This window comes from Salmo trutta, chromosome 30, assembly GCF_901001165.1.
Source record: "Salmo trutta chromosome 30, fSalTru1.1, whole genome shotgun sequence".
Lineage (NCBI taxonomy): Eukaryota > Metazoa > Chordata > Actinopteri > Salmoniformes > Salmonidae > Salmo > Salmo trutta.
This window is the reverse complement of record NC_042986.1, coordinates 8,803,867-8,829,828: the sequence shown is the minus strand read 5'-3', so window position 1 is coordinate 8,829,828 and position 25,962 is coordinate 8,803,867. Positions and strand designations below refer to the sequence as shown.

The following is a 25,962-nucleotide window of genomic DNA, read 5'->3' as shown; positions in this document are numbered from 1 at the left end:
GCATGGTCCTAGGGCTCAGGTCCTCCGAGAGAGAAAGAAAGAAAGAGAGAGAGAGAATTAGAGAGAGCATATTTACATTCACACAGGACACCGGATAAGACAAGAGAATACTCCAGATGTAACAGACTGACCCTAGCCCCCCGACACATAAACTACTGCAGCATAAATACTGGAGGCTGAGACAGGAGGGATCAGAAGACACTGTGGCCCCATCCGATGATACCCCCGGACAGGGCCAAACAGGCAGGATATAACCCCACCCACTTTGCCAAAGCACAGCCCCCACACCACTAGAGGGATATCTACAACCACCAACTTACCGTCCGAAGACAAGGCCGAGTATAGCCCACAAAGATGTCCGCCACGGCACAACCCAAGGGGGGGGCGCCAACCCAGACAGGAAGACCACGTCAGTGGCTCAACCTACTCAAGTGACGCACCCCTCCCATGATCACATTTTCTTTTAACACAAATAAATAGGCCTATATTAGGCTATTGCAAAAGGTTTCTACTGGCCAGAGGGGATCAGCGCTCATAGGCTTCTCTAGGCTATGCGCTCTGGCGGGAACAGGCTTCCATAGTTTTTAATTTTTTTATAGTTGACTCTTTTTCTTGTCTTGTGGCTGCTTCCCACACACAACGAGCCCCGCCCTCTGACACTCAAACTGTGCAGTTTCTCCTCTTAGATTCACTTAAGGCGCCCGCATGCAAGTCACCCGAAACCGTTCAAAAGAGTTTGTGCATATTATGATATTTTGAGGGTTTGGACTACGGTGAGGGCTGTTCATATATATATCTCAAAAAAATAAAGGGAACACTTAAACAACACAATGTAACTCCAAGTCAATCACACTTCTGTGAAATTAAACTGTCCACTTAGGAAGCAACACTGATTGACAATACATTTCACATGCTGTTGTGCAAATGGGATAGACAACAGGTGGAAATTATAGGCAATTAGCAAGACACCCCCAATAAAGGAGTGGTTCTGCAGGTGGGGACCACAGACCACTTCTCAGTTCCTATGCTTCCTGGCTGATGTTTTGGTCACTTGAATGCTTGCGGTGCTTTCACTCTAGTGGTAGCATGAGACGGAGTCTACAACCCACACAAGTGGCTCAGGTAGTGCAGCTCATCCAGGATGGCACATCAATGCGAGCTGTGGCAAGAAGGTTTGCTGTGTCTGTCAGCGTAGTGTCCAGAGCATGGAGGCGCTACCAGGAGACAAGCCAGTACATCAGGAGATGTGGAGGAGGCCGTAGGAGGGCAACAACTCGGCAGCAGGACCGCTACCGCCGCCTTTGTGCAAGGAGGAGCACTGCCAGAGCCCTGCAAAATGACCTCCAGCAGGCCACAAATGTGCATGTCTGCTCAAACGGTCAGAAACCGACTCAATGAGGGTGGTAATGAGGGCCCGACGTCCACAGGTGGGGGTTGTGCTTACAGCCCAACACCGTGCAGGACGTTTGTCATTTGCCAGAGAACACCAAGATTGGCAAATTCGCCACTGGCGCCCTGTGCTCTTCACAGATGAAAGCAGGTTCACACTGAGCACGTGATAGAGTCTGGAGACGCCGTGGAGAACGTTCTGCTGCCTGCAACATCCTCCAGCATGACTGGTTTGGCGGTGGGTCAGTCATGGTGTGGGGTGGCATTTCTTTGGGGGGCCACACAGCCCTCCATGTGCTCGCCAGAGGTAGCCTGACTGCCATTATGTACCGAGATGAGATCCTCAGACCTCTTGTGAGACCATATGCTGGTGCGGTTGGCCCTGGGTTCCTCCTAATGCAAGACAATGCTAGACCTCATGTGGCTGGAGTGTGTCAGCAGTTCCTGCAAGAGGAAGGCATTGATGCTATGGACTGGCCCGCCCGTTCCCCAGACCTGAATCCAATTGAGCACATCTGGGACATCATGTCTCGCTCCATCCACCAACGCCACGTTGCACCACAGACTGTCCAGGAGTTGGCGGATGCTTTAGTCCAGGTCTGGGAGGAGATCCCTCAGGAGACCATCCGCCACCTCATCAGGAGCATGCCCAGGCATTGTAGGGAGGTCATACAGGCACGTGGAGGCCACACACACTACTGAGCCTCATTTTGACTTGTTTTAAGGACATTACATCAAAGTTGGATCAGCCTGTAGTGTGGTTTTCCACTTTAATTTTGAGTGTGACTCAAAATCCAGACCTCCATGGGTTGATAAATTGGATTTCCATTGATTATTTTTGTGATTTTGTTGTCAGCACATTCAACTATGTAAAGAAAAAAGTATTTAATAAGAGTATTTATTTCATTCAGATCTAGGATGTGTTGTTTGTGTTCCCTTTATTTTTTTGAGCTATATATATATCTATATCTATATCTATATCTATATATCTCTCTCTCTCTCTCTCTTTGCCCATATTATGCCGCCCTAACCTACTATGGTTTGTGACTCTTTTTAGAAGGACTGCTAGACTTGGGTTGGTATTACAGTAAGGGGAAAAAAGTATTGGATCCCCTGCTGATTTTGTATGTTTTCCCACTGACAAAGAAATGATCAGTCTATACTTTTAATGGTAGGTTTATTTGAACAGTGAGACAGAATAACAACAAAAAAATCCAGAAAAACGCATGTCAAAAATGTTATAAATTGATTTGCATTTTAATGAGGGAAATAAGTATTTGACCCCCTCTGCAAAACGTGACTTAGTACTTGGTGGCAAAACCCTTGTTGGCAATCAGTGGTCAGACGTTTCTTGTAGTTGGCCACCAGGTTTGCACACATCTCAGGAGGGATTTTGTCCAATTCCTCTTTGCAGATCTTCTCCAAGTCATTAAGGTTTTGAGGCTGATGTTTGGCAACTTGAACCTTCAGCTCCCTCCACAGATTTTCTATGGGATTAAGGTCTGGAGACTGGCTAGGCCACTCCGGGACCTTAATGTGCTTCTTCTTGAGCCACTCCTTTGTTGCCTTGGCCGTGTGTTTTGGGTCATTGTCATGCTGGAATACCCATCCACGACCCATTTTTAATGCCATGGCTGAGGGAAGGAGGTTCTCACCCAAGATTTGGCCCCGTCCATCGTCCCTTTGATGCGGTGAAGTTGTCCTGTCCCCTTAGCAGAAAAACACCCCCAAAGCATAATGTTTCCACTTCCATGTTTGACGGTGGGGATGGTGTTCTTGGGGTCATAGGCAGCATTCCTCCTCCAAACACGGCGAGTTGAGTTGATGCCAAAGAGCTTCATTTTGGTCTCATCTGACCACAACACTTTCACCCAGTTGTCCTCTGAATCATTCAGATGTTCATTGGCAAACTTCGGACGGGCATGTATATGTGCTTTCTTGAGCAGGGGGACCTTGCAGGATTTCAGTCCTTCACGGCGTAGTGTGTTACCAATTGTTTTCTTGGTGACTATGGTCCCAGCTGCCTTGAGATCATTGACAAGATCCTCCCATGTAGTTCTGGGCTGATTCCTCACCGTTCTCATGATCATTGCAACTCCACGAGGTGAGATATTGCATGGAGCCCCAGGCCGAGGGATATTGACAGTTCTTTTTTGTTTCTTCCATTTGCGAATAATCGCACCAACTGTTGTCACCTTCTCACCAAGCTGCTTGGCGATGGTCTTGTAGCCCAGTCCAGCCTTGTGTAGGTCTACAATGTTGTCCCTGACATCCTTGGAGAGCTCTTTGGTCTTGGCCATGGTGGAGAGTTTGGAATCTGATTGATTGCTTCTGTGGACAGGTGTCTTTTATACAGGTAACAAGCTGCAGTTAGGAGCACACCCTTTAAGAGTGTGCTCCTAATCTCAGCTCGTTACCTGTATAAAAGACACCCGGGAGCCAGAAATCTTTCTGATTGAGAGGGGGTCAAATACTTACTTCCCTCATTGAAATGCAAATCAATTTATAACATTTCTGACATGCGTTTTTCTGGATTTTTTTGTTATTCTGTCTCACTGTTCAAATAAACCTACCATTAAAATTATAGACTGATCATTTCTTTGTCAGTGGGCAAACGTACAAAATAAGCAGGGGATCAAATACTTTTTTCCCTGACTGTATGTTGGTCCAATATGTGTATTCTGCTTCTACTTATATTTGGATAAAAGTGAACCAAGCTGCACACTTCCCTAAAAAGCTAATGAAGCAACTGTCACATCCTGCTAATTGAAAAATTGTACTATTGTTTCCTCTCTGCAGATCTGTGTCCTCCTCTTCACCTGCCTCTACATTCTGTCCTACCTCATCCTCACTCACTTCAAGAAGAATGCGGACTATGTCACGGGTGAGTATGGATATCTGTTTGCCTAGTCCCCCCCCCCCCCCCAAAAAGGAACTCAGTCTGGCTTTCAACTTACTCTTGAAAGTTGCAATAGTAGAATGCACAAGGTGCAATTTCGAAAATGGTACAATGCTGGGGGAAAAGGCCCCAAAAAGTATACAGACAATGTCTTCGTCAAACAACACTGTTTCATGAAGCATCAGTGACATGGCAGGAGATGTTTTGAAACAATTACTGCTTTGCATACAAGCCGGGGAATTATATGCGTTACAGCTGGATGAGTCAACAGACGTGGTGGGCCTGGCACAGCTCCCGGTATATGTCTGTTATGTTTATGGGGAGTCAATTAAGGAAGACATCCTCTTCTACAAATCACTGGAAACCAGGACAACATGAGGGGATATTTTTAAAGTACTGGACAGCTTTGTGACATCAAATGGACTTTGGTGGTCAAGATGTGTTGGTATCTGTACTGACAGCGCAACAGCCATGACGTGGAGACCTAGTGGAACGTCAACAGTGAAGAGGCGACTCCGGAATGCTGGCCTTCTAGGCGGAGTTCCTTTGTCCAGTGTAGATGTCGACCGATTAATCGGAATGGCCGATTTCAAGTTTTCATAACAATCGGTATTTTTGGACACAGATCGTGGCCGAATTTCTTTTTCTTTATACATTTTTTTTAATTCCCAAAAAAGAATTGGGGGCCGATTTAAAAAAAAAATAAAAATACATTTAAAAAAAAAAAAAATGTAAATACAAAAATATATATATAATAATAAATAAAAAAAATTATACAAAAAAAAATAATTTAATAAAAAAATAAATACAATTATATTAAAAAAAATCGATATTTTAGATAAATTATTTATTTTGGTTATTTTTTTTAACTAGGCAAGTCAGTTAAGAACACCATTCTTATTTTCAATGACGGCCTAGGAACGGTGGGTTAACTGCCTTGTTCAGGGGCAGAACGACAGATTTTTACCTTGTCAGCTCGGGGATTCGTTTTTTCAACCTTCCGGTTACTAGTCAAACGCTCTAACCACCTGCCTTACATTGCACTCCATGAGGAGCCTGCGTGGCAGGCTGACTACCTGTTACGCAAGGGCAGCAAGAAGCCAAGGTAAGTTGCTAGCTAGCATTAAACTTATCTTATAAAAAAACAATCACTAGTTAACTACACATTGTTGATATTACTAGTTTATCTAGCGTGTAATGCGTTCCATATAATTGATGCGGTGCCTGTTAATTTCTCATCAAATCACAGCCCACTTCGTCAAACGGGGATGATTTAACAAGCGCATTTGCGAAAAAAGCATTGTCGTTGCACCAATGTGTACCTAAACATCAATGCCTTTCTTTAAAATCAATACACAAGTATACATTTTTAAACCTGCATATTTGGTTAATATTGCCTGCTAGCATGAATTTCTTTTAACTAGGGAAATTGTCACTTCCCTTGCGTTCCGTGCAAGGAGTCAGGGTATGTGCAGCAGTTTGGGCCGCCTGGCTCGTTGCGAACTGTGAAGTCCATTTATTCCTATCAAAGACCTTAATTAATTTGCCAGAATTGTACATAATTATGACATAACATTGAAGGTTGTACAATGTAACAGCAATATTTAGACTTAGGGATGCCATCCGTTAAATAAAATATGGAACGGTTCCGTATTTCACTGAAAGAATAAACGTTTTGTTTTCGAAATGATAGTTTCCGGATTCGACCATATTAATGACCTAAGGCTCGTATTTTTGTGTGTTATAATTAAGTCTATGATTTGATAGAGCAGTCTGACTGAGCGGTGGTAGGCAGCAGCAGGCTCGTAAGCATTCATTCAAACAGCACTTTCGTGCGTTTGCCAGGAGCTTTTCGCTGTGCTTCAAGCATTGAGCTCTTTATGACTTCAAGCCTATCAACTCCCGAGATTAGGCTGGTGTAACCGATGTGAAATGGCTAGCTAGTTAGCGGGGTGCGCGCTAATAGCGTTTCAAAAGTCATTCGCTCTAAGACTTGGAGTAGTTGTTCCCCTTGCTCTGCAAGGGCTGCGACTTTTGTGGCGCAATGGGTAACGATGCTTCGAGGGTGGCTGTTGTCGATGTGTTCCTGGTTCGAGCCCAGGTAGGGGCGAGTATAGGGACGGAAGCTATACTGTTACACTGGCAATACTAAAGTGCCTATAAGAGCATCCAATAGGCAAAGGTATATGAAATACAAATGGTATAGAGAGAAATAGTTCTAAAATAACTACAACCTAAAACATCTTACCTGGGAATATTGAAGACTTTTGTTAAAAGGAACCACCAGCTTTCATATGTTCTCATGTTCTGAGCAAGGCACTTAAACATTAGCTTTTTTTACATGGCACATATTGCACTATTACTTTCTTCTCCAAAATTTTGTTTTGCATTATTTAAACCAAATTGAACATGTTTCATTATTTATTTGAGGCCAAATTGATTTTATTGATGTATTATATTAAGTTAAAATAAGTGTTCATTCAGTATTGTTGTAATTGTCATTATTACAAATAAATAAAAGAAATTGGGCAAATTTTATATATATTTTTTTAATCGCTATCGGCTTTTTTTTGGTCCTCCAATAATCTGTATCGGCTTTGAAAAATCATAATCGGTCGACCTCTAGTCCAGTGTCTTTTGTCAATCTTAATTTTTTTATTGGGCAGTCTGAGATGCCTTTTTCTTTGCAACTCTTCCTAGAAGGCCAGCATCCCGGAGTCGCCTTTTCACTGTTGACGTTGAGACTGGTGTTCTGTGGGTACTATTTAATGAAGCTGCCAGTTGAGGACTTGTGAGGCGTCTGTTTCTCAAACTAGACACTCTAATGTACTTGTCCTCTTGCTCAGTTGTGCACAGGGGCCTCCCATTCCTTTCTACTCTGGTTAGAGCCAGTTTGCACTGTTCTGTGAAGGGATTAGTACACAGCATTGCCAAGAAACTGAAGATCTCGTACAATCTCTTGCATGGAATAGTCATTTCTCAGAACAAGAATAGACTGACGAGTTTCAGAAGAAAGTTCTTTTGTTTCTGGCAATTTTGAGCCTGTAATCGAACCCATAAATTGTGACGCTCCAGATACTCAACTAGTCTAAAGAAGGCCAGTTTTATTGCTTCTTTAATCAGAACAACAGTATTCAGCTGTGCTAACATAATTGCAAAAGGGTTTTCTAATGATCAATTAGCCTTTTAAAATTATAAACTTGGATTCGCTAACACAACGTGCCATTGGAACACAGAAGGGATGGTTGCTGATAATGTGCCTCTCTACGCCTATGTAGATATTCCATTAAAAAATCAGCCGTTTCCAGCTACAATAGTCACAACATTAACAATATCTACACTGTATTTCTGATCAATTTGATGTTATTTTAATGGACAAAAAATGTGCTTTTCTTTCAAAAACAAGGGCATTTCTATGTGACCCCAAACTTTTGAATGGTCTCTCTCTCTCTCTGTCCATAGGCCATCCATTGTAAATAATAATTTGTTCTTAAACTGACTTGCCTAGTTAAAAAAATAACATGCATATAGTACCAGTCAAAAGTTTGGACACCTACTCTTTCAGGGGTTTTCTTTTTACTATTTTCTACATTGTGAAATAATAGTGAAGACATCAAAACAACGAATAACACCTATGGAATCATGTAGTAACCAAACATTTTTTTGTATCAAAATATATTTTAGGTTCTTCAAAGTAGCCATCCTTTGCCTTGATGACAGCTTTGCACACTCTTGGCATTCACCTGGAATGCTTTTCCAACGGTCTTGAAGGAGTTAGCAAGTGCTTGTCGAATTGTGAATGAGAGACTGAGGTGTACGGCCTGCGTATAAAAGCAAATCAGAGCTCATGCCTTTTCAAGCGACTTTTTTCAAATCATTAGTCACATGCAGCTTTACTATGTATTAAATATCAAAATATATAGCCTAACGTTTGTAGAACTGAAGTTACATGAATGACTCTAAATTAAGCATACAGGAGTACCCATTTCTTTTGTTAGCTGCATGTGTGTGCACTCCCTCAAATTGTTTGGAGAAAATATCCTTTCTATTTTATTCATATCATGTTTCTTTAGACCTGTCTTAAATAATGGATTTATTGTGAAGGTGTAGGCTATATTTCATGTATTTACAATACTTTTTCAAATGTAGATGTTCCAAAGGTCTGCATTTGTGACTTGTAGGCTGTGTGTGGAAGCCAGGAGATGCTAAATGAGTTTGTTAATTAACGGTCAATTACCGTGCGACCGACCCAGTTATTTGCTTGACAATCACCAACTGATGAAATTTCGTGACAGCCCTAATCCGATGAATTGAACGTTGGAAGTGTGGCTGTACAAATGCAATTTGGTTATGTGCCTTATGTAATCACTCCAGTAAAGTCTGGTTATTGAAAAAACGCTCTAGCACATCCGCTACAACATAACAAGTCTGGCCTGTAGCTGTGCCGCTCTGGCTCTGCAGAGGTTTGGCTGTTTGGAGGTGGGCCAGCCCACTGAGCCGGGCCAGCCAGTGTTTTTATTGGGTTTTGGAAAGAGTCAGCTAAACCTGTTCTGCGTTACGAGTACAGTGTTTCCAATGAATGTCCACCGCAGTCAGTCAACACCAGCAGAACATTTGTGCCTCGCAGCTTAATTGAATGGTGTGATGTTGAAGATGGGATCTGTGAATCCATTCGCATGCTGCGAACTGGTTTCTCTTGCTCCCAGTACATGTTTTTCCCCTCCCACACTCTTCAGTTCCTCCTCATGACCTATACAGACTCTTGTTCTTTTGGGTCTTGAACACGGTGTACTCTGCATATCTCTATTTTTGAGGCCAACTACTTATTTCCCCTCTGTCTGTGTCGATCGGCGCTACCTTAGTTTCTTACCGATATCTCTATTTTTCTAAGCATATCCCTCAACACTCTAGTATGTTGCCTCGACACAATTTCAACTCTTATGTCTGGGTAAATGGGTTGTGTTCCCAAATGCTCACATGCCTTTAGTCAGTACTAGCTTGCCTGTTGGTATAACTGTGAAGCACTCACTCTTATGTTTTCCAGATGACATTGAAGATGCGACCGCCAACAAAATTGCGTAAGTAAAGAGACCTAATGATTTAACTGACCTAGCAGCAGTCTGCACGTTGACTCACTCAGTCTGTGATTAGTGACTGTGTGAGCTAGTGTCTGAGTCGATGTGACCTACGAGATGACACAACTTGGCCTGTGTCACTGTCCTCCTTGCCCTTTGTCCTTACACTCTGATATTAATTTCCTCCCTACTCACCCAGGGCAACTAGCATCCAAAACGCATACACACAATACTGTATTGTCCAAATGACATAAAAATACAATGTACATTAATCAATCTACAGACCCTCGTTACGGCACACCTCTCCCTCACCGTTCTCTCTTCCTGTCTAGTCTATGGCTGTGTACGTTTACCCTCTCTGTGGCAGTGTGCGCTGTGCTGCTCCTCCCCATCTCCATCCTGTCCAATGAGGTGCTGCTCATCTTCCCTCACAGCTACTACATGCAGTGGCTCAACGGATCGCTCATTCACGGTACTGATCCACGTTTACACCACAACACCCAATACCGCTCCACGTTGTCATTCCAGAGTAGTTCATTCATGGTCAGAGCGCCCATAGCCCCAAACCTCAAGCACCGTTCTGTTTTAACTACAGTCAATGAGCTCCAAAACAAATGATTCATTACTATGGTTTTGGGAACCTTGCACAGTTGATTATGTAATAATATTCCATGCTATGGTGCATCTTTCACAGAAATGAAACGTGAGCTCCACAAACCAGCAGTTGAAGGGAAGTGGGGCCCCAAATATAACATTCATAGCAAGCACTGTCAACTCTAGTCCCTCTTGCTTATTTCCATCGAGCTCTACAGATTTATATGTTCTATATACCCCCCCCAAAAAGTGTTGCCCTAAATGGCTAGGCTGCGCCTCACTGTGGTGGTCCTGTTAGTTGCTAGATTTCTATCCCTTTTATGATATTACTTAACTTTGTAACGAAATGTTTTGACCATCTCTTCTCTTTCTCTCCATCATCAGGCTTATGGAACCTAGTGTTCCTGTTCTCCAACCTGTCCCTGGTCTTCCTCATGCCCTTCGCCTACTTCTTCACCGAGTCGGAGGGCTTCGTGGGCTGTAAGAAAGGGGTGATGGCGCGGGTGTATGAGACGGCGGTGGTGCTGCTGCTGCTCACTCTGCTAGTGCTGGGCATGGTGTGGGTGTTTGTGGCCCTACTTAACAACCACAGCGCCAGGGAGAGTCTCTACGGTGAGTTGCTCTTTGCTTTTCATTCAAGCCATTTTTGCAACGGCTAAGTATTTTTTTAATTGAATTGGTGTCCTTTTAAAAAAAAAAATTAAAAAATGGAGAAGCATGTATCATAGTCCTTTCTCTAATGACCTGTTGTCTCCCATCTCAGACATGTGGGAGTACTATCTTCCTTACCTCTACTCTGCCATCTCTCTGTGTGGAGTGCTGCTGCTGCTATGTGAGGACACCTCCACTATGTCTCGTCCATCTGCCGCACTGGCTGCTTAACTTGTGGTGTGTATGAATGCTGCCTGACACCTCTTCCCGTCTCCCTGCAGTGTGCACTCCCTTCGGCCTTTCCCGCATGTTCAGTGTCACCGGGAGCCTACTGGTCAAACCACGGGTGAGTGATAATCCGCAAACTTTTTCTCCCGTATGCAGACAATAACTGAAACACTATGACATTTATGTCTTTGGTATTTTATTAGGTTCCCCATTAGCTGTTGCAAAAGCAGCAGCTACTCTTCCTGGGGTCCACACAAAACATGAAACATAATACAGACCATCATTAGACAAGAACAGCTCAAGGACAGAACTACATAGAAAAATGTAAAGGCACATGTAGCCTACATATCAATGCATACACACAAACTATCTAGGTCAAATAAGGGAGAGGCGTGTTGATTTATCTGTTGTTTTTTTTTACACCAAGTTTGCTGTTTATTTGAGCAATATGAGATGGAAGGAAATTCCATGCAATTAGGGCTCTATATAATACTGTAGGTTTTCTTGAATTTGTTCTGGATTTGGGTACTGTGAAGAGACCCCTGGTGGCATGTCTGGTTGTGTGTGTGTGTGTGTGTGTGTGTGTGTGTGTGTGTTGACTATGCAAACAATTTGGCATATTGTTGACAATAACATAGCATTGTTATAACATAACACTAATGACTCAATGAAATCCATCCCCTGTGTTTCCTCAGCTGTTGGAGGATGTGGAGGTGGAGATTAACTGTGCTGCGTTCGAGGAGGCTTCGCTCTCCAGGACACTCAACAGTGAGTGGGCCAGCGACCGTGGGCTACAATAGTCTCTCAGCATGGGACAATTGAATGCATTTCTATTCGGAATCGTACACTGCCTGTATCACACGTCCATGTCTCAACCTAGAGGAGGAGGAGGAGGAGGAGGTGGTGGTTGTGTTGACCGTGCTCTGTTCCTTGTAGGGGGTAGCACGGCATGCTGGGTCAGTGTGAACGTGGAGCCTTTGAGGACGCAGTTCCTCGGCGTCCAGGCCAAACGAATCGCCCTCGGTAAAACCATCGCTCTATTATTATAATAATAATAATACTGTTTTTATTAAATTCTCTTGACTTACTAGGGTTGGATCAAATTCATTGGAAGATTATACAACATTGTTGGATTTCATTCGGGCATTAGACATAAAATTCCGGGAATAGCTTCACTGCTCACCGGGAGACTGACAGCGTTGTCTCCAGTGGTCCTTGTCCTCATCTCTCTCTCTCTCTCTCCCCCAGAGATGCGTAGGAGGGCATCACCATGGCAACGGAACCTGTTCTACCCTCTGGCCATGCTGCTGCTCCTAGCTCTAACGGTGGCCTGTGTGTTGATGGTTTGTTTCCATGTTCTGGAGCTCCTGTTCGACGAGACGGCCATGCCTAGTGGAATGGGGGTGAGATGACTCTACTAAGGGGAATAAGGGACGGCGTGAGCTGGAAAGGGCTTTGTATGGATTATTCTCGGCAGCCCGCTGTTGATTTTGTAGCATGTAGGGCGTTTGCACACTCTGCCCAATGTGGGTGAAAGCACGCATTGGTGGTAATGTTTTCTCTTCATTAGGTTTTTTACCGTGATAAATATGATCACGTTCTGAATCGTTCCGCGGGGTCTTTCTTTACACATAGTGCTCCGTTGACATTCTTTAGAGAGATGCTTGTTTTTGTAAGAACATGTGAACAGCGTATACAAAATGTCTCAAAGTCGATATCTATCTTACCTCTATTGTTTTATGTCCACCGGATTTGAGAAGAGTGAGCCTGTCGGGTAGCCTTCATTCTGGCTCAGCATCCAGTTTAGCTAAAGCGATGCTATTTACCAGATTCAATAAAAAAAAAAAATGTTACCACTTATTTTCTCTGGCCTCCATTTTTAATTTAGTCAGCCTAATTTTGACCTTCCTACTAGGGTAAAAAACTCTAACTTCAACGGTTTAGGATGGAGACACAGTTTGGACCATTGATTTTCTTCGTGGATTATCTACACAATTTAACCCATTGGTCAAATTGGTTTTTGATTGGACATCCTATAGCCGGGGTACTCCACTCTTACCCTAGGAGGTCCTGCAGCCTGCTGGTTTTCTGTTCCACCTGATAATTAATTGCACACACCTGGTGTCCCAGGTCTAAATCAGTCCCTGAGTTAGAGGGGAACAATTAAAAAATGCAGTGGAACTGGCTTCAAGGTCCAGAGTTGCGTTTGAGGGCCTATAGTATGGGTTTACTCTATCTGCATAGATATGTTGAATTCTAACGATGCACATTGACCTATTGCCTCTGTAATGTTGTTCCTGAATAGCCTGTTCTTCTATTGAGTGACTGAGGACCCTATCTTTCATATAGATTTCTCAAGACTAAACAATTCTAAGGACATTAACTTTTTTTTTTTATAGAGAATAACAGATTTGCATTGATCGTATGTTTCCTCTGCGTGGTAGGACCCTCGCCTGGGGACGGCTTCCTTCTCCATGTTTGGTTCTCTGGGAGCAGCAGTGCAGGTGGTCCTCATCCTGTACCTGATGGTGTCGTCTGTGGTGGGCTTCTACAGCTCTCCTCTCTTCACCTCCCTGCTGCCCCGCTCTCAGGACACCAACCTCACACAGATCATTGGGAACTGTGTCTCTCTTCTGGTCCTCAGCTCAGCACTGCCAGTCTTCTCTCGCACTCTGGGTAAGAGCCCTCCCCGTTCCCCAGGTTGAGTTTCTAGATTCTTGTCGTCTCATATGGTTGAACAAAAGAGATGCGTAGACCCCCACAGTGGTATCATAATATCCATAAAACCTAGTGGTCAAACAGGGAAATGGTTCCAATCGTTTCCCACCATAAATGTTTCCCATAGGGGATTTTAGAAACAGTAAGGGCTGTGTTTCCTGTAGGCTTACCCTGACATGATGTTTTGAACCATGTAAATCTTTCTCGGACAAGGTGACTTATCAATTGTTATTTAAATGTTTTATTTAACCTTTATTTAACTAGGCAAGTTGGTCCAAATTCTTATTTACAATGACGGCCTTGTTCAGGGGAAGAACGACAGATTTTTTACTTGTCAGCTCGGGGATTCGATCTAGCAACCTTTCGCTTACTGGCCCAACTAGGCTACCTATCGTCACACCAGGGTAAGCCTACACGAAACACAGCCCTTATTTCAAGTGTTTCTAAAGTCCCTTATGGTGGAAAAACGATTGGAACCGTTTCCCTGTTTGACCACTAGGTTTTATGGGTATTATGACACCTCCACTGTGGGGCTCTATTGCCTACTGTAATTAGACTGAGATCTTCTGGTTGTAGTATCATTTCTGAACACAAGAGGGCATGTGTATGCAGTCAATCACAATGAACAGTGTGTGACCTTGGCCATGGTCAAGTACTTTGCTTCAGAAATGCACCCTTCTTTCCTTCCTCTCTTGAAGTATTCCCAGATCTGAATCGGATGGATTAGTGAAAGTAATATGGATTTGAACTTTATTTATCCATGGGGGGGGGTGGTGAAGATATGCTGAGCAGTTTATAGTGTCAAACTAATCACATTCTCTTACCTGTTCTTCAGGGATCACACGCTTTGACCTGCTGGGAGACTTTGGGAGGTATAACTGGCTGGGGAACTTCCACATAGTGTTCCTGTACAACATTCTGTTTGCTGGCCTCACCTCTGCCTGCCTCATCAACACTCTCACCTGGGCTGTGCAGAGAGAACTCATGCGTGCCTTTGGTACGTTATGCAATCAAACAGAAGTATTTATAACGCCCCTTTTTTACATCCGTGCTCTACAGGAATATGTCTATGAACCTGATGCCTGCCTTTCTGTGTGTTTTTAGCTTTTTATGTTTAGATGTTAGTCCATGCTTTTGTATAACTTCACATCTTCAATTTAGTCATGTTCCACTCAAAATACAACTACATGATTTGTCCACCTATCTTGGCTGTAGTCGACTCCCCCAATCCGTTTTTGGATATGCATCTTGCTTGCTTAGGTATTTGGTAGTCGTATTGTGTTACTTTCATTATGCAGTAGAAGGGTTGTGCTAGCTGCCAATAGTCAGTGTGTTTTCAGAGTGACTGTACTGTGAGCTAGCTATCAAGGTGTTCTCTTCCCAGCTCTGGGCCTGGCCATGTTTCCCAATGGGCTGGTCTCCTTTCCTCAGATAGAAAAGCCTATACAATTCTCTCAGGAAAGAGGGGAGTAGGAGTCCCCTGTGGGCCTGGCCGCTGGGCCCCCTCCCGGGCCCCCCACACACACTCGCACTCTGCCCCTCCGCCCAACACAAACAGTTCGGCGCATAGAGCCGTGGACACGCACCCCCCTTCCTCACGGGATAGATAGCATCTCTCCTCTCCCGCTACCTCCCCAACAGCTTTTGTTCTGTTCTGTGATTGATGGACTTTCTTTTCATCCAAACTAGCCTTTTTTTAATCTTTTATTTTTCTCACACTCTGTCGGCGTTAATCATGCCATTTTGTTCCACTGTTGGTGTTAATTGTAAGTGTTTTATGTCTCCACAGGTCTCCACAAGCTTCCTCTGACAGTGTCCCGCACAACCATCCCCCTCAAGCTCCTCCTGGCAAATGGCCTGTCAAAGATCCAGTGACTGACATTCCCTTGACCAATCAACCGTGATCTTTAATCCCGACCGGGACCTGAGCCCCCTGGATAGCATTCTCATTGGACCAAAGGCACCTTGTCTTCAGTCCTCCAGTCAATCTGTGTCTGGATCACCAAAATGAAGAGACCGGAGTGGAGGATTAGAAGTGCAGTTTGGACAATGACGCAGTAGAGCTCTGCTCACTGACCAACAAAGTTGACTGGGGAACCAACTTAAACAGTCTCGCTTTTTGACTACAGTACTGGGGTTCTATTGAAATCACTGTGTGGTAATCTGAGCCGAAAATGATAAATCCTGGAACCTCTAAAATATTCTAGAACTGAAGAAGGTTCTGGAACTGAAAAAGGGATCTTATCAGGGTTTTTGGGTCATGGCTAGAAGGGATTCAACTTTTGTCAGATATTACTTTTCGTAGCAGGTTAGGAGAATTGGGTTAAGGTTAGGAGAATTGGGTTAAGGTTAGGAGAATTGGGTTAAGGTTAGGAGAAGGGTTGGGGTTAGTTAAAATGTAAAAAGAAAAAATCTGCTTTTGATGTTAATTTGAGAAAAACTGTGTCCCTTCTAGCCATGACCGGGTTCTTGTTGACCTTGTGACATCATACAGTACATCCTGGATGTCCTAATGCCTTATGAGAAACTCACAATGGGTTTGAGAGGTGGAGGTGGGACCGACTTACTTTGCTCTTTGGACACGCACGTGTAAAAGTCAGCAAATCTATTTTGGAACATTACGTTGCAACTGACATTTCCTTTTCCTGATCAGGGGTTGAGCGGTTGAGTCCTCTCTCTGCCTCCCCTCGCCCCACGCCTTCCTCTCTCTCTCTCTCTCTCTCTCTCTCATGTAAGACTACTATTTCTGGGCCTCACTCCTTTGAATCCCACTTCCATGTCTTTTTAAGACTCCTTGTCTGTCTGTGTAATGGTGTGTTGGTTAATGAGAGGATGTTTTTAAACCTGGGTATTTTACATGCCTTGACCTTCACATAGTGGAGGAAGAGAAGGGGACAGGACAGGGTTGTGTTCATTAGGTTTACGGTTCAAACATTTTTACAACAAAACATTTGCATTTCAGTTCTCTTCCAATTGGTGCCTGACGAACACAACTCAGGATTTGTTTTAAACTGATAACATGGAATTAGTGAACAAAAGATAACAGAACACAAAGGGGAAAATGGGAAAGGGAGGTTGTTATTGGTTGTATAATGGCATTTCTGTTCCCTTTAAAAAAAATAAGCATTAAGGAGCTTCCTTAATGACACCTTAGTAACACTCACTTGTGTGTCCTGTCTTGGACCAATCATACTGTGAATTGTTTGTTCATGTTCAAGTGCAATACTGTTTACGCTCCACTGCCAATTCCAATGACGTGTTTTTCCTTAACTTTTATATTAGAATAATATAAATGAATGATCTCTAGCGTTTTTATTTTTTAGATCTCTTTATAGTGATCCTGTCATGCTTTTCCTTTGCTGTATCAGCATGTATGTTAAGTTGTTTTAATTGTCTAACAGCTAATAATAACAACAATCAGTTGTGTTCTGTTGCCAGCAGGGGGCAGGGTCTCCCAAACTCAACGGCAGCCTTCTGAAAGTTGCCCTGAGGTTCCGTCAGAGAACCTTCTATCCTTAGGGCAATGGTTCTGTTTGGTCAGTCATTGCACATAGCGTTTACTCATTTCATGTCGCGTAACAAGTCTTTCGAATCTATTGTTTGGGGAGCAAACAATGTTTTTTATGGTTTACTTTTAGTGCTCTAAAATGTTTTGATGTTGTGAAATGTGTGTATATATATATATATATATATATATATATTTTTTTTTTTATGAGCCGTGGAGAAAAAGGACAAATGTATTACATTTTTCTATACATAAACTGTCTTGTCTGATATGTATGGATTGTTATGAGTAATAAGACTGTTACAGTGCAGTTAAATAGTAGTTTATCTATACATGATCAGGTGAGTAATAAGACTGTTACAGTGCAGTTAAATAGTATACATGATCAGGTCTCATTATTCAGCCCGTCCCACTTTGTGGGCGTTTGCTGGCGGGTCTGTCCATACTGCGATTTACGTCTGTCCCCTGAGTGTCCTGTGAGTCTGTGTCTGTCCCCTGAGTGTCCTGTGAGTCTGTGTCTGTCCCCTGAGTGTCCTGTGAGTCTGTGTCTGTCCCCTGAGTGTCCTGTGAGTCTGTGTCTGTCCCCTGAGTGTCCTGTGAGTCTGTGTCTGTCCCCTGAGTGTCCTGTGAGTCTGTGTCTGTCCCCTGAGTGTCCTGTGAGTCTGTCTGTCCCCTGAGTGTCCTGTGAGTCTGTGTCCTGTGAGTCTGTGTCCTGTGAGTCTGTGTCCTGTGTGTCCTGTGAGTCTGTGTCCTGTGAGTCCTGTGAGTCTGTGTCCTGAGTGTCCTGTGAGTCTGTGTCCTGTGAGTCTGTGTCCTGAGTGTCCTGTGAGTCTGTGTCCTGAGTGTCCTGTGAGTCTGTGTCCTGAGTGTCCTGTGAGTCTGTCTGTCCCCTGAGTGTCCCGTGAGTCTGTCTGTCCCCTGAGTGTCCCGTGAGTCTGTGTCTGTCCCCTGAGTGTCCCGTGAGTCTGTGTCTGTCCCCTGAGTGTCCCGTGAGTCTGTGTCTGTCCCCTGAGTGTCCCGTGAGTCTGTGTCTGTCCCCTGAGTGTCCCGTGAGTCTGCCTCTGTCCCCTGAGTGTCCCGTGAGTCTGCCTCTGTCCCCTGAGTGTCCCGTGAGTCTGCCTCTGTCCCCTGAGTGTCCCGTGAGTCTGCCTCTGTCCCCTGAGTGTCCCGTGAGTCTGCCTCTGTCCCCTGAGTGTCCCGTGAGTCTGCCTCTGTCCCCTGAGTGTCCCGTGAGTCTGCCTCTGTCCCCTGAGTGTCCCGTGAGTCTGCCTCTGTCCCCTGAGTGTCCCGTGAGTCTGCCTCTGTCCCCTGAGTGTCCCGTGAGTCTGCCTCTGTCCCCTGAGTGTCCCGTGAGTCTGCCTCTGTCCCCTGAGTGTCCCGTGAGTCTGCCTCTGTCCCCTGAGTGTCCCGTGAGTCTGCCTCTGTCCCCTGAGTGTCCCGTGAGTCTGCCTCTGTCCCCTGAGTGTCCCGTGAGTCTGCCTCTGTCCCCTGAGTGTCCCGTGAGTCTGCCTCTGTCCCCTGAGTGTCCCGTGAGTCTGCCTCTGTCCCCTGAGTGTCCCGTGAGTCTGCCTCTGTCCCCTGAGTGTCCCGTGAGTCTGCCTCTGTCCCCTGAGTGTCCCGTGAGTCTGCCTCTGTCCCCTGAGTGTCCCGTGAGTCTGCCTCTGTCCCCTGAGTGTCCCGTGAGTCTGCCTCTGTCCCCTGAGTGTCCCGTGAGTCTGCCTCTGTCCCCTGAGTGTCCCGTGAGTCTGCCTCTGTCCCCTGAGTGTCCCGTGAGTCTGCCTCTGTCCCCTGAGTGTCCCGTGAGTCTGCCTCTGTCCCCTGAGTGTCCCGTGAGTCTGCCTCTGTCCCCTGAGTGTCCCGTGAGTCTGCCTCTGTCCCCTGAGTGTCCCGTGAGTCTGCCTCTGTCCCCTGAGTGTCCCGTGAGTCTGCCTCTGTCCCCTGAGTCTGCCTCTGTCCCCTGAGTGTCCCCCGAGTGTGCCTCTGTCCCCTGAGTGTCCCGTGAGTCTGCCTCTGTCCCCCGAGTGTGCGTCTGTCCCCCGAGTGTCCCCCGAGTGTGCGTCTGTCCCCCGAGTGTCCCCCGAGTGTGCGTCTGTCCCCCGAGTGTCCCCCGAGTGTGCGTCTGTCCCCCGAGTGTCCCCCGAGTGTGCGTCTGTCCCCCGAGTGTCCCCCGAGTGTCCCCCGAGCGTCCCCCGAGTGTCCCCCGAGCGTCCCCGTGAGCGTCCGCCTGTCCCCGTGAGCGTCCGTCTGTCCCCGTGAGCGTCCCCGTGAGCGTCCGCCTGTCCCCGTGAGCGTCCCCGTGAGCGTCCGTCTGTCCCCGTGAGCGTCCCCGTGAGCGTCCGCCTGTCCCCGTGAGCGTCCCCGTGAGCGTCCCCGTGAGCGTCCGTCTGTCCCCGTGAGCGTCCCCGTGAGCGTCCGCCTGTCCCCGTGAGCGTCCGCCTGTCCCCGTGAGTGTCCCCGTGAGCGTCCGCCTGTCCCCGTGAGTGTCCCCGTGAGCGTCCGCCTGTCCCCGTGAGTGTCCCCGTGAGCGTCCGCCTGTCCCCGTGAGTGTCCCCGTGAGCGTCCGCCTGTCCCCGTGAGTGTCCCCGTGAGCGTCCGCCTGTCCCCGTGAGTGTCCCCGTGAGCGTCCGCCTGTCCCCGTGAGTGTCCCCGTGAGCGTCCGCCTGTCCCCGTGAGTGTCCCCGTGAGCGTCCGCCTGTCCCCTGAGCGTCCGTCTGTCCCCGTGAGTGTCCCCGTGAGCGCCCGCCTGTCCCCGTGAGTGTCCCCGTGAGCGCCCGCCTGTCCCCGTGAGTGTCCCCGTGAGCGCCCGCCTGTCCCCGTGAGTGTCCCCGTGAGCGTCCGCCTGTCCCCGTGAGTGTCCCCGTGAGCGCCCGCCTGTCCCCGTGAGTGTCCCCGTGAGCGTCCGCCTGTCCCCGTGAGCGTCCGCCTGTCCCCGTGAGTGTCCCCGTGAGCGCCCGCCTGTCCCCGTGAGTGTCCCCGTGAGCGTCCGCCTGTCCCCGTGAGTGTCCCCGTGAGCGTCCGCCTGTCCCCGTGAGTGTCCCCGTGAGCGTCCGCCTGTCCCCGTGAGTGTCCCCGTGAGCGTCCGCCTGTCCCCGTGAGTGTCCCCGTGAGCGTCCCCGTGAGCGTCCGTCTGTCCCCTGAGCGTCCGCCTGTCCCCCGAGTGTCCCCCGAGCGTCCGTCTGTCCCCGTGAGTGTCCCCTTGAGCGTCCGTCTGTCCCCTGAGTGTCCCCGTGAGCGTCCGTCTGTCCCCTGAGTGTCCCCGTGAGCGTCCGTCTGTCCCCGTGAGTGTCCCCGTGAGCGTCCGTCTGTCCCCGTGAGTGTCCCCGTGAGTGTCCGTCTGTCCCCTGAGTGTTCGTCTGTCCCCGTGAGTGTCCCCGTGAGTGTCCGTCTGTCCCCGTGAGTGTCCCCGTGAGCGTCCGTCTGTCCCCTGAGTGTCCCCGTGAGCGTCCGTCTGTCCCCTGAGTGTCCCCGTGAGCGTCCGCCTGTCCCCCTGAGTGTCCCCGTGAGCGTCCGCCTGTCCCCGTGAGTGTCCCCGTGAGCGTCCGCCTGTCCCCGTGAGTGTCCCCGTGAGCGTCCGCCTGTCCCCGTGAGTGTCCCCGTGAGCGTCCGCCTGTCCCCGTGAGTGTCCCCGTGAGCGTCCGCCTGTCCCCGTGAGTGTCCCCGTGAGCGTCCGCCTGTCCCCGTGAGTGTCCCCGTGAGCGTCCGCCTGTCCCCGTGAGTGTCCCCGTGAGCGTCCGCCTGTCCCCGTGAGTGTCCCCGTGAGCGTCCGCCTGTCCCCGTGAGTGTCCCCGTGAGCGTCCGTCTGTCCCCGTGAGTGTCCCCGTGAGCGTCCGCCTGTCCCCGTGAGTGTCCCCGTGAGCGTCCGCCTGTCCCCGTGAGTGTCCCCGTGAGCGTCCGCCTGTCCCCGTGAGTGTCCCCGTGAGCGTCCGCCTGTCCCAGTGAGTGTCCCCGTGAGCGTCCGCCTGTCCCCGTGAGTGTCCCCGTGAGCGTCCGTCTGTCCCCGTGAGCGTCCGTCTGTCCCCGTGAGCGTCCCCGTGAGCGTCCGTCTGTCCCCGTGAGCGTCCCCGTGAGCGTCCGTCTGTCCCCTGAGCGTCCGTCTGTCCCCGTGAGTGTCCCCGTGAGCGTCCGCCTGTCCCCGTGAGTGTCCCCCGAGCGTCCGCCTGTCCCCGTGAGTGTCCCCCGAGCGTCCGTCTGTCCCCTGAGTGTCCCCGTGAGTGTCCGTCTGTCCCCGTGAGTGTCCCCGTGAGTGTCCGTCTGTCCCCTGAGTGTTCGTCTGTCCCCTGAGTGTCCCCGTGAGTGTCCGTCTGTCCCCGTGAGTGTCCCCGTGAGTGTCCGTCTGTCCCCGTGAGTGTCCCCGTGAGTGTCCGTCTGTCCCCTGAGTGTCCCCGTGAGTGTCCGTCTGTCCCCTGAGTGTCCCCGTGAGTGTCCGTCTGTCCCCTGAGTGTCCCCGTGAGTGTCCGTCTGTCCCCTGAGTGTCCCCGTGAGTGTCCGTCTGTCCCCTGAGCGTCCCCGTGGGTGTCCGCCTGTCCCCTGAGTGTCCCCGTGAGTGTCCGTCTGTCCCCTGAGTGTCCCCGTGAGTGTCCGTCTGTCCCCTGAGTGTCCCCGTGAGTGTCCGTCTGTCCCCTGAGTGTCCCCGTGAGTGTCCGTCTGTCCCCGTGAGTGTCCCCGTGAGTGTCCGTCTGTCCCCGTGAGTGTCCGTCTGTCCCCGTGAGTGTCCCCGTGAGTGTCCATCTGTCCCCGTGAGTGTCCCCGTGAGTGTCCGTTTGTCCCCGTGAGTGTCCCCATGAGTGCCCCCTGAGTGTCCCCGTGAGTGTCCGTCTGTCCCCGTGAGTGTCCCCGTGAGTGTCCGTCTGTCCCCGTGAGTGTCCGTCTGTCCCCGTGAGTGTCCGTCTGTCCCCTGAGTTCCCCCTGAGTGTCCCCGTGAGTGTCCGTCTGTCCCCTGAGTGTCCCCGTGAGTGTCCGTCTGTCCCCTGAGTGCCCCCTGAGTGTCCGTCTGTCCCCTGAGTGCCCCCTGAGTGTCCGTCTGTCCCCTGAGTGTCCCGAGTGTCCGTCTGTCCCGAGAGTGTGTCTGTCTCCCTGTCCCACCACCATTTGTTGCCTTGCTTTAATCAGGCCCAGAAGAAAGCCGTTGTATTTTGGCCTGTCTGTCATCGGAGGCCGTCCCTGATACCGCTATAACCAACGTTTCCTCCACTCGGATGCCACCGCCAGATAAAAAAAAAAAGGCCAAATCAAGAGGAGAGGCGACGCTCTAGCGTTCTCTCTTTCACCTCCACCCACTCCCCCTTTCTTCCTTCTGTTTTCCTGGCATATTATTCATTTCCTCTTTTGGAGGCAGAAAAAGAGAACCCGGTTCTCCTTGATTTTTGTTTGGATTTCTTTTTCTCTTTTGTTTGATGTTTTTAAATGAGCTGTCTTTTTGTTTTTGTGTTGCTTTTTCCTCCGCTAAAAGGGAGTTTAAGTCTAAATGTTCCCGTAATGCTACTTACTGTACATATCAGAGGCTTGGTTTGCCCGGTGTGTGGTAGGCACACACGCCACCTAGACAGGGCAGTTAATGAATACAGGATTGATATTTAATTAGGTTTGTTCAGGGTGTTTGTGTGGGAGTCTGTCTGAGAACAAGTGCATCCACTTGTTCTGTTCACATTTCATTGACCCCTTCTCCACCCCACTTAACCTAATTAATTTAGTGAATGTGCAACCTAGACTAATCAAATTGTTGCGAAGCCACAAGTAATGGCAACAATTGTTCATCACAATAAGGTGTTTGAGTTGCTGTGTTAAGATTCTTAATTCTAGGAAATTGAGAGGATTTGAGAGTTAGTTGGGATTTTGTATTACAACAATGTCATAACTTGGAATAACTGGCAGAGAAGGAAAACAACGAGATCAATGCTCTCTAAGTGTTGATCACATTCAATGTTAATGCCTTTCAATTTAGCCATGAAAATGCTGGACAATTTGGTACTATTAGTCTAGATTAAACATTCAACATTCTGGTAATTGCTAGTCTGGAAATGGAAACAAACAATTCTCTATCCTGGAATTTAGAGAACCATTTTCTCTCAATATGTTTGCGATACATATACACTGAGTGTACAGAACACTTTTAAGAATACCTTCCTAATATAGGAATCCACATGGTGTAGAAGGGGTTCCACAGGGATGCTGGCCAACGTTGACTCCAATGCTTCCCACAGTTGTGTCAAATTGGCTGGATGTCTTGTTGGGTGGTGGACCATTCTTGATACACACGGAAAACCTGAGTGGGAAAAACCCAGCAGCGTTGTGGTTTTTGACAAACTGGTGCGCCTGGCATCTACTACCGTACCTCGTTCAAAGGCACTTAAATATTTTCTTGCCCATTCACCCTCTGGATGGCATACATACACAATCCATGTCTCGATTGTGTCAAGGCTTAATTTTTTTAACCTGTCTCCCCTTCATCTACACTGATTGAAGTGGATTTAACAAGTGACATCAACAAGGGATCATAGCTTTCACCTGGTCAGTCTGTCACGGAAAGAACAGGTGTTGTTATTTTGTACAGTCAGGTCCATAATTATTGGCACCCTTGATAAAAATGAGCACAAGACTGTATAAAATAATGAGCTACAGTGTATGCTCATGGGGAAATTATATTTTATACTAATACAATTGCTCAGAAAGATTTAACAAGTAATAAGAAATAAAAAAAATGAAGATGGGTGTCAATTATTGGCACCCGTTTTTAATACTCTAGCACCCTCCCCTTGCGGATATAAGACTTTTTCTAAAATATTTTATGAGATTGGAGAACACATTGGGAGGGATCTTAGACCATTCCTCCATACGGACTCTTTCCAGATCCTTGATATCCTTTTGTCTGCCCTTATGAAGTGCCCTCTTCAATTCGAACCATAGGTTTTCAATGCGGTTCAAGTCCGGAAACAGATGGCCATTGCAAAATGAGGAGGGGGCTAAGAGTATTGATAAGTGGTCAAATTGAATGGAACCCCTATCTTTGAGATTCAGATTTGATTTCTTGTTAAACAAAATCTATTTCTCTGAGCAATTGTATTAGTATAAAATATAATTTCAATTTTTTTTTAGCATACAATATAGCTCTGTATTTGTTTAGGTTTTTTTCTGATCTTTATCAAGGGTGCCAATAATTGTGCACCTGACTGTACATGCATATGGCCTTTGTGTTTGTAATGCACTGAACTATGCGCTCCACTGAACATGTTGCCATTGACCATTCCCCTGAACTTAAACCTCACCTTATGTGTAAACAAACACAGCTAGAACCATGCCATGAGGTCTGGACTCACCCAATTCTTTGTTGAAATACTAGTTTGTGTTTACTGAAACACTGAGGGAAGTTCTATATTGTAATACTGTCAGTATGTTTAGTGTTTTTTCACTAGTTTAGATACCTGGCAGTTGGTTTTAGTTGTAATGACGGTTCACGGGTCAAAGGTTGGGGGTTACAACGCTGGTCCTAAAAAAAAAAAATATTCTCGTAGTTGTGGCGCCACCCACCCAGAGCTTACTTAAAAACTAATATATATATATATATATATTTACTTAGTCAACTTACCTCTGTCTCAACCTTGATTCCACTGAAACGTGTGACAGAATAGCACCTCCCAACAGCAAAATAAAGAGCCTTGATACCGTAGTGCTGGGGCCTGCCACTCTTTTGAAGGCCCTCGGTCCCCCACCCAGTTGGGGTCTCAACTTAGTGTCGCAAGTTAGAATGGTAGAATACAAAAGGTGCAATTTTGAAATGTGGTTGTGCATCATCAGTTTCTCTTGTCAGTCACTGAAAGTCAATTGGCCCATGTCAGCTAACATAGTTTAGCAGCCAGCTTTCTAAACAAATGTAGCAATCTAAAATGTTTTATCATGGTTGAATTACCAGCGGTGGGGCCCCCATAAAATTTTGTTAGTCAGTCGCACTCCGATATTAAAATCTGCAAACATTTCTTTCCACCCCATGGCAAAATGTGTAGAATTGTACAGCTATGTGGGGTGGGAGAGGTTGATGTTTGTACGCAGTCCCGTGAGCAACTGCGCCCCCCTTCATGAGTTGAGATTTTTTTTTGTGGCCCCACTCCCATCAAAGTTGTCCATCCCTGTTGTAGTGGCTCTACAATCAAAGAAGTGTCACATTCAGTTCAGTAATGTAACTAAATACACAGCATTTCACTGATAGTTCAGCATCCATAGGACCATATCATAGACAAAACAGGAGTGGGGAGACGGGCAGCGTGTATAACGGGATAAGATAGGCTATCTTTATTGTCAAAACACAAGAATGAAGGGGGGAAAAAAAGACACAGATTAGCTTTCCTGACAGCCGGCCGTTTGAAGTTCGTGCCAAAGTGCATTAGGGTTCTATTCTTCCCGCTGTTAGCTGGCTGGCAACACACAGAGCTGCTCACAGGAAAAGGCGAGACTTTCGTGCTAATCGACTGATAATGGCGGTCACACTGTCCGTTTGCCACGGCTGGACTGGCGGCAGGCGGACCCTCACCCTGCTAGCACACTCGCGGCACACTTCCTTCACACGCTGGGCTGGTAGACTGGCAAACTGGCAGGCCTCTGATCCATCTATACGTCCATAAACCATCAGTAAAACACATGGGCATCTAGTAGAAGTGAAGTGACATTACACACAGTAAATACTCAGGACCCTGATTCAGCCTAGTCTTGGACTACAAAGTTAAAGATTCACCATTGAGTGTTTTTTATTTTTTATTTTGTCCAGAGCTAGGCTTAAATCGCTGCCTGGGGAAACCAGCCTTTAGAATTACACTTAGAACCCTTGTGGTGGGTAGCAACCAACTCATTCAGGGGACACCTTGCCTGATGTCAGCGATCTAAATGATGAAGCCGTGTAGAGTGTGGTCATACAT

General features: G+C 47.2%; 1 protein-coding gene across 1 annotated transcript in view; it reads left to right on the top strand.

The window, feature by feature from the left end:
* Positions 1-16,858, top strand: part of LOC115167844 (limb region 1 homolog-like protein) — a 46,632-nt gene extending 29,774 nt beyond the window's left edge. Inside the window, exons 2-13 of the mRNA XM_029722526.1 lie at positions 4,189-4,273; positions 9,333-9,366; positions 9,696-9,835; positions 10,342-10,569; positions 10,721-10,789; positions 10,890-10,954; positions 11,532-11,604; positions 11,773-11,859; positions 12,085-12,239; positions 13,281-13,512; positions 14,390-14,551; positions 15,344-16,858. Coding sequence (XP_029578386.1) covers positions 4,189-4,273; positions 9,333-9,366; positions 9,696-9,835; positions 10,342-10,569; positions 10,721-10,789; positions 10,890-10,954; positions 11,532-11,604; positions 11,773-11,859; positions 12,085-12,239; positions 13,281-13,512; positions 14,390-14,551; positions 15,344-15,429 — 1,416 coding nt within the window. The 3' untranslated portion in view covers positions 15,430-16,858. The remainder of the gene's footprint in view (positions 1-4,188; positions 4,274-9,332; positions 9,367-9,695; positions 9,836-10,341; positions 10,570-10,720; positions 10,790-10,889; positions 10,955-11,531; positions 11,605-11,772; positions 11,860-12,084; positions 12,240-13,280; positions 13,513-14,389; positions 14,552-15,343) is intronic.
* Positions 16,859-25,962: the final 9,104 nt, after the last annotated feature.